At 54.9% G+C, this 8,598-nt stretch overlaps 1 protein-coding gene across 1 annotated transcript in view; it reads right to left on the bottom strand.

The window, feature by feature from the left end:
- The window catches only part of NTN1 (netrin 1), a 187,527-nt gene extending 179,150 nt beyond the window's left edge, over positions 1–8,377 (bottom strand). The window contains exons 1-2 of the mRNA XM_084838360.1: positions 8,112–8,377; positions 4,288–5,353 (exon numbers count right to left, since the gene is read on the bottom strand). Coding sequence (XP_084694486.1) covers positions 4,288–5,308 — 1,021 coding nt within the window. The 5' untranslated portion in view covers positions 5,309–5,353; positions 8,112–8,377. The remainder of the gene's footprint in view (positions 1–4,287; positions 5,354–8,111) is intronic.
- Positions 8,378–8,598: the final 221 nt, after the last annotated feature.

Below are 8,598 nucleotides of genomic sequence, written 5' to 3' on the forward strand. Positions count from 1 at the left end.
AGCTAGAAAGATACAGAAAAGGGCAACACAACTGATAAAGGGGCTGTAGCAACTGCCCTGTGAGGAAAGATTACAATGTTTGGTATTCTTTAGCTTAGAAAAAAAAGGTGAGTGGAGGGGGGGCGGACATGAGAGAGCACCCTGGGTGATTCCAAGCAGCTGAGTGGTGGGAGATTCAGGACAGATAAAAGGAAGGACTTTTTCACACAGCACATAGTTAAGCTATGGAATTCTCTTCCACAAAATGTAGTGATGGCCACCAGTTTGGATGGCTGTAAAAGGCGGTTAGACAAATCCATGGAGGATAAGGCTATCAGTGGCTACTAATCCAGATGGCTATGTGCTACCTTCAATATCAGAGGCAGTATGCCTCTCAATACCAGTGGTGCAGCTAGGGCTGGACCTCTGGGATAAAGGCCAAGGCCCCCAAACCTAGAGAATAGCAGATGATGGCGGCGGCAGCAAACAGGCCAGCATGAGCATGCTGGGTCCCACTGGGCCTGATGCCGCTTGCTGCAGCATCTTTTCTTTCTTCCTGATAAACAAACACATTTTGTAGTCAGACAGTGGGCTCATGGTTACAGATGCTCATTTTATTATTTTTACTATTAAAATGTATTATCTTTTTCTACAACAATATGGTGCTTATTCCCAAGTAAATGCCTACAGAAGCAAACTTCTTGGCGTCTTGATGGTGCTGTGGTTTGAGTTTACAATGTGAAACTGCACATGCTCAGAGTATTCCTTATTTTATCAGGGTTGACAAACAGATTCGATGTTGTTGTTGCTCTAACATGTCAAGAATGCAGAAGCAGTTGTAAAGCATGGAATGGCCAGGGTTTGCATGTATTAGCTGTGTGCTTTACAACACATGGCCATCTAAAGCTCCCCCAGTACCACATAAGACCATTATGTCCAGGGTCTGAAACTACCTAGCTGCTCTACTGGCTCAATACCAGTTGCTGGAGAATGAGATTATAAAGATGCTATTGACTAATATCCAATTTATGTGCTTCCCATCTGGTTGGCCACAGGCAGGAAGAGAATGCTGGACTAGATAGGCCTTTGGTCTGATCCAGCATGACACTTATTGTGTTCTTCTCTGACTGAAAACTGAAGAATTAATGGGGCAATGGAAAATATTCTGCAGGAGTGCCAGTTACCCCCTTGGAGTCATCCCTGTGGTTCAAGCAACTGAAAGGAAGTATGACAAACCGGGAGTATGCTGAAGAAGGGAGCAAGGATATACGTTTATTCAGTTCTTCCGCAGCATGGCAAAGTAGGCTGGAAAGTGTGTGGTCAGGATGCCCAGCAATGACAAAAGGAGGAGGTGAGGGTGGCTTGGAGGTTGGGCTGGAGTCACTGCTGATTCTGAAGCAGTGCACGAGCTGTTTTATCTGGGAGTGGCTTATAAATACTTAGGGCTCCTGAATAGGCTATCTCACCACAACACATACACACATCAAATATTCTAGCAAAGAAAGGGCATATTTTCCAATTCTCTCCCATAAATATGTGAGGTCCTGGAAAAAATAAGCCTTAGAAACAGGAAAAATTTTCTCCTATCCATTTTTTACCTGATGGAAAATTTGGAATAATTTCAGTTGGAATTATTCTTTTCCCTCCTCTTTTGAGACAACGATAATCCTGCTACAGAAGATAGAAACGAATATGTGGGTGCTTCCAAAAATACATTAGCCAGCGTTTCCTAGGAATGCTAGTTGCTTTACAGTTCAAATATTAGTTATTGCAATCATCAGGATATGAATGACAGCTGTAGAACTATACTTACTAGTTTCACAAATATTTGGAGTGATACTCTATTAATCCATTCATATTTAATAAATTATATTCCTTAGATTCTCACTATGTTTACTCAAGAGGTGCCACATTGATTTCAGTGGATCTTACTTTCAGGTAAGCTGCAACCCTACAAATATTTACTAGGGAATACATGGAATAAGCTTCCAACCTGAACTGGGTTGGAGATACTTCCAAGAAAATTTAAGTATTGGAAGCAAGTTCTGTTGGAATCAATGAGTCTTCCAAGTGCCGACTGCAGCCCTAAGCAGAATGCATTGCCAGCAAAGGTACTTCTGTGAATTCACAAGTGTTTAGTACTGACAGGTGCTACAGAAGTAAATAAAGTTTAGTTTTAAGAGCAACCAACAAGTAGAGTGTTTCATTTCCCCCTAAAACACTTCTGAGTATTTTTAAGTGCAGTTTATAATGCTTTCAAATATTCCCAGTCATATAACACATCTGGCTCAGCAGCTGGGATAATTCCCATCTCTTCTGATCACCTCCTTGCCCCCTGATCCCCTCAAAAGCGCCAAGCCCCTAATCCCCTCATTATCTGACTGATCAACTACCAGTTGGGCTTCTGTGCACTGCAAACAGCAAAAAAGAGCAGGAGAGTGTTGCTTGCCCCAAACCGCCCATCACAGATTGTGCTGGAAGGTGCAGCATCCCTTCTTTGGTTCAACAGTGCCTGGCCCATGTGACCAAAGATCAGCTCCCAAGGAGCAAAGGAATGGCCCAGTTGCTGGGGAGGTCAGGCTGCAAATCTGGTAGTGTGGGAACTTGCTTTGGGTTGCACAAGCTCCTTCAACTGGCCTCCACAAGGGTTGGAACCTTGGGCACTGTGCCACCACTGGGGATCCCACCAACCCCTCAGGGCTCCCTGGACATTTTCTGCTCCATTTCACCTCCTTGGGATCTGTTTGGGAACAAGCCAAGACCTTGCCTCTGGCTACTTTGCTCAGTGCTCCCTACTCTGCCAACCTGACCCCTGGGAATCTGGTGGTAGCTTTCGTATGGGGAGACTGACTCTGGCCTGGCCTACCTCTTTGGGAGACTTTTTTAAAAAACCAAAGGAAGGGGACGGGGACACAATATGAATGGACAGCTTCTCTTCCTCCCCCCCCCCGGTTCCTCAGAATAAAAGATTGTGTTGAATGGGGGTAGGGAAGGAGAGGAAAGGACTAGAAATTAATTTCCTGCCAGGGTTAATTTAACTAGCTGAAATATTTGGCCTAAAGCCGATTTGAAGCTGTACATGCTGAAAACCAGTACACACGAGATGAACTGTGTTGTGAGAAAGATCCCCATCAGCTTTCGTGGTTACCCTCACAACTTTGCCAACATCACCAGATGTCCCTCTCCCCGTGCCTCTGCTGGTGTTGAAAAACTAGTACAGTTTTTCAATACTAGCAGAGTGAGAGATCAGTCAAGAAGAAGAAAAGTATGTGGTTGAACTTCCTGTTTGTCCCCACTGAGGAATCCAACCACTCCCAGATGTCTAGGTCAGAGGACATAGGGTTTGAGCCTATTTTTTTGTAGCAAGGGTCAAGGGTCAGCTGGATTTCCAAGGGCCGGCTGAAGTGGGCATTGTCCACAGAAGCTTATGTCAGAATAAATCTGCTAGTCTTTGCAGTGCCACAAGACTCCTCGTTGTTATTATTTCTTTAAGCAAGGCTCCTGTGCCACTAACAGCTGTGTGATGGGTGGAAACTAAACAGGCAATGCTTAGCCCATCATTAATTTCCCCATGGTGGGAAAACCTGTTAAAGGCACACAGGAATCCAGAAAAGCCAGGAGGCGGTGACTTTATCTGAGCCCGGGTTCAGCCACGAGGTCTCTCACACAAGAAGAAATGCAGATGAGTTTCTTTGAGCACATGCCAAGTGCCTTCCACATTCCAGTAAGTCAGCACAGTCAGGTCACAGAAGGTCTGCACATTTGGGATTAGGTTGCGGGTGTCAAAAGGGTGAATTTACCAAGGCTCTGTCCCCACTTGAATCTGGTTTTAACTCTAAGGCTCGGAATCAGGCCTGGGACATACCACACAGAACTATACCATACCCTGAAAATTATGTTTGCAGGCCACCTTGGGGACCTAAATGGTGAAAAAGTGATATATATATATATATACACACACATACCTATGCAAACACACAAATAAATGGCAGGGTGCCTCTGAGCATACACAAGTATCTTTCCCTCCTTAGGGAATCAATGCAGGCACATCTCACTGGGGCAGTTCTTGCAGCTGAGGGGTCAGCCACCTAGATGCAGCCACATCATTGTATACTTGGCGACAGGAAGCCCGCCCCCCGCCCCCCCCCCGGCTCCAAGCGTCAGCCCGTGGTGTTAGATTTGTGACAGCCCGTTCACACGTGCAGAAGCACCACCCCGTGGAAGGATGAATGTGCACGTGTGAAGCAGCGCCCGTTCCCGCCCCCCCCGCGGTAGCGAAGGGCGCCGGGGCTCCGTCAGCTCACTCACCGACGCACTCGTTGGCCTCGCGGGCGGTGGCCCGCTGCCAGGGCCGGTCGTAGTGGAAGGGCTTGCAGCGGTCGCACTCGGGGCCGGCGGCGTTGTGCTTGCAGTCGCAGACCAGGTTGTCGTCGCGGTCGCGGACGCAGCGCGAGGCGTGCCCGTTGCACTTGCAGCGGCCGCCCACCTGCAGGTCGGAGACGGCGTAGTAGTAGGAGTCGCGGGCCAGCTCGGAGTCGTCCTCGTTCTCGTCGCCGAAGGTGTGGAGGCGGCTGAAGACCACCTTGATGTCGGTGGCCGTGACCCAGTCCTGCAGCACGGGCGAGTTGTCGAAGTCGTGCGCCGAGGGCCGGCCGTCGAGGGTGCTGAAGGCGATGAGGCCGCCGGCCAGGGGCCGCATGTCGGTGTGCGAGTCGGTGCAGAGGGCCTCCTGCTCGTTCTGCTTGGTGATGGCGGCGCGGCTGGGCTTGTTGTACATCTTGCGGCACTGCGTGGAGTAGAACTGGAAGGGCACCCACGTCTTGCCGCCGTCCATGGACTTGGCGATGGCCATGGACTCCGGGCGCGGCGAGCAGAACTGCAGGCTGACGTAGGTCACCTCGAACTTCTTGCCCAGCGCCAGCGCCAGCGTCACGTTGAGCGGGTGCTGCACGAAGCTCTCCGACTGCCAGCACGTCAGGTTGTGCGGGTTGTTGAGGTCCGTCAGGTAGGAGGCCGGGTGCGCGCGCTTGGGGTCGGCCGCGTCGCACAGGTGGCACGCGCGGCTGCGCTCCTCGCCCTTCTCGGCCAGCACGCAGTAGCGCGCCTGGGGGCGGCCGCACGTGCTCGACACCCTCACCTCCTTGCCGAAGGCGGCGTTGACGAAGTCCGGGATGCAGCGCCGCGGCTGCCCGTTCTCGTCGTAGCACGGGTCCGGCTGCGGCGCCGTCTGCACGGCGAACATGCTCAGGCCGTAGCCGCCGCGCACGCCCTCCGCCAGGCACGCCACGGCGGCCAGCGCCACCAGGGCTTCCCAAGCCGTCGGGGACATCCTGCCTGCCGGCCTCGGGCGCTGCGGGAGCGCGGGACGAGGAGCCTGGGGAGAGAGGGAAGAACCAGAGAGCGCGCGTGAGCCCAGCGAGCCGCGGCGGCCGCTTCCTCTGAAGTAAAGGAGGCGGGACGGGGGGCTTCGATCGGCCCGTGGCCGGGTTCGAGCGCGGCCGCGGGCGCGATAACCCTCGCCGGCTCTCGGGCTGCAGCGGTGGGCGGCTTGGGCTGCGGGTGCGCGCGCGCGGGGAGGGGAGGGGAGGGGAGGGTGCGGCCCCGCGCGCGCGGGAGGGAACTGCGAGGGGGAGAGAAGCCGCGCGCGTGGCGCGAGCGCTGTCCCGCCGGAGTGGCAGGCGCCGCCGCCGCTGCCCGCCTCGCGTTCAGCGGGTGCCGCTTACTTGCTGGGATCAGTTCTCAGCGAGGTCGGGAGAAGGCTGTTAGTTCCTCTCCCGTTTCAGCACCTCAGCTTTCAGCCCTGGAACGGGCGGCGCCATCACGGGGCGCCTCTGAGGGCGCGCGGAGCACCTTTCCGCCAGCCGCGCGCAGCACCGCGCGCCTGGACTCGGGAGGAGGCCTCCTGGGACGAAGGGCGGCGCTTACCAGACCGGTTTGCGCCTCCGCGCCACCTCCCTTTTCGCCGCTCGCCGGGAGAAAGAAGGGAAGTGGCACAACCAGTCCCGGGCTAGAGTGTTTGCTGGGGACGGGAGTCGGCCCCGCTGCGCGTAGCGGCGCTGGCTTCCTGGCGAAGGCGGTTGGGAATCGGGATGGCAGCCCGCTCGGCGAGGCGGAGGGAGCCTGCGGCAGGCATTCCCGGAGAGAGGCACGACCTGCTGGCCACCTCCCGCTGGGTTTAAGATGAAACGTGGCGGGGGACCCATCCTAAACACCGGAGGTGCTGGAAGTAAGGCCCTCTGAAACCAGTAGGGTCCATCCGCTGTGTGTATTGAGTGACGCCCACTGAAATCCACGGGATTTACTCCCGGACAAGGGTTAGCATAGATATAGGCGTTGCTTTCCATGGGATGGAATCGGGTTCAGTCTAATTGCCAGCTGGCTCCGGGCTTGGGCTGTGCAGAGTGGCGGTTAGGGAAGGAAGGAGAGCGCGGCTGAGCCAGCGACCTAGGAGGAGTGCCCCGTGGCCCCAATAGGGTGTCTTCAGTGACGAAGCGCTGCTGGCTTGGAAATAAATCCGGTCGTAATCAGCAGGGCTCCATTTTAAATAAATGATGGGATGCATGTTGCCTTCATACATATTTGTTCTTGCCCTAACGCACCCGAGCGCCCCCCCCCCCACTACATTTGCTGGCACTTCTAAAGGAGGATGTAGGGCACCTTGCCGCCACCCACCCGCTTTTTCCACGGAGCGCTCCCCTTCAGTCTTGGTAGTCATTGCCCCGAAGAGCCTGCCATTTAAAATAAATGCATTATTTTGGTGAAAGCACTTTGTTTCCCTGGAAGGAAAAGAGGCACAGCAGATATTAAACTGCTGTTAGGGAGTGGATGAGAAAACTTCATCTCCTGGCCCCAATCGACTGAGGCCCTGGAAATCCATTTCCTTGCCTTGCACCCTGGCAGCTATACGAGAGCTAGAAGGTCGCACTACATAAGTAGCAGTACCCACTGGCTTCTGAACCTATCCCTATCCTAGGGAAATCTCGCCCCACGATGAGCAAATGTACAAGGTTACACAGAACTGTTTCTTATAAAGGCTACTCTTCTGGACCTGGTTTTGGTTGTACTTGCTTCCATGTAATCCTAAACTTAGGATTGGAGTCTGAACTTGTGCATATTTCAACGCTTTCACTGGGACTTATTCTCAAAAGAGCCTGCACAGGATTTCAAAATTAGTCTCCTTCACTTCCATGAGAGTAAAGTTACCTTAAAACCAAACTTACCTGGCTTGTAGTTCTGGCTGCCAACGAGTTAAGGGGGAGGGGAGAGAAGCGCTAGTCTCAGCCCATCCACGGCCAAGTTCGGCCAACTTACTAGGATTTAAAGTTTTTTAAACCAAGCCGAATCCCCACGGTCAACCGTGGAACCAAATCGGCTAACGCTGTAATCCTAAACACACCTACTAAGGAGTAAGCCCGTTGAAGGCAGTAGAGTTCTGAGTAAACATGGATAGGGCTGCGCTGCAGATGAGTCTTAACAAGAGGAAGAACAAGCACCCAGGGCTGTATCCAGCCTTAGTCCTACTTAGAAATGAAAGGAATGGGACTTAAGTCAGAGTAACGTTGCCCCAGAGAGCAGCGGACAGAATCCCCAGATGGTTCCAAAGACGGCAGGCGTCTATGGGTTCAGCTGCCGTGGCAGCGAACTTTGGAGACGCACCGGACGCTTTTCTAGTCGAGAAAACTCGCTGGTCTCGCCGCTAACATGGGGAAAGGTGACAGGGGAACCGTTCCGGAGATCCCGCGTGAGTTTCTCTGGGATCAGCCGAACAAACGCCACACGCAGGCACGCATCGGGACGAGAGAAACCTCAGGATCGTGGCCCTGGCTGGCAGGGAGAGACGCGTCACGGCGTCAGACAGTTGGGGCAACGCGTGCAGGAGAGTCTCCAGCTCCGCCTCCTCTAGGATGCAGCCTCCGGCGCGGACCCCAGCTCGGTTCAAGCGGGGTAGCTAACTGTCCTGACACGAAGCACCAGCCAGGGCGCCCGGCCGCCCCCTCCCTGCCGCCCGAGAGCAGAGGTAGCGTCTCTCTCACCGGGGCATCCACCTCGCTTCCGTGGGCGCCTGCCTGCCAGCCTGCCAGCCGCGAGCTTTCCCGCTCGTGCCCTCCCTCTCAGCGCCCCTCGCGAGCTACCTGGCTTGGCAATAGCTGGATGGAGGGAAGCCGGTGGTCGCTTTCTCCGCCGCGCCGCGGGCAGCTGCAGCTCCAGGCGGGCTGGAGTCGCTCAGGGGTCCCGGTCGGTGCCCATCGTCCCCCGGCCCCAGCGAGCGGCCACGCTCCGTGGATGCCCGGAGCGTGTGACGCGACAGGCTCGAGCCGAGGTTGAGGTCATCCCAGAGGAGTGACACCCCGTGGTGGGCTCGCGCGGGGGAAGAAACGACGACATCCACTGGCGGGATGGCAGGACACACGGCGGGGAGGGGGAAGGGGCGGCCGCAGCCCTGAAGCCCGCGGGCGGGGGGGGGAGGAGCCGGGAGAGGAGGGGGAGTTTCCGAGCCGGCGGCGGCTTTCCTCCTCCACGGAGGAGTCCCGAATCAGAGGGATTGGAGGAGGTGGAGGAGACGGCCCGAGGGAAAGCCGAGCGGCGTTCCGCCGAGCGGCGCTGGGTGCCCGGCGCGCG

Source organism: Heloderma suspectum, chromosome 2 (assembly GCF_057233095.1).
Source record: "Heloderma suspectum isolate Gila_16-S chromosome 2, 16-S_ref, whole genome shotgun sequence".
Classification (NCBI taxonomy): Eukaryota; Metazoa; Chordata; class Lepidosauria; order Squamata; family Helodermatidae; genus Heloderma; species Heloderma suspectum.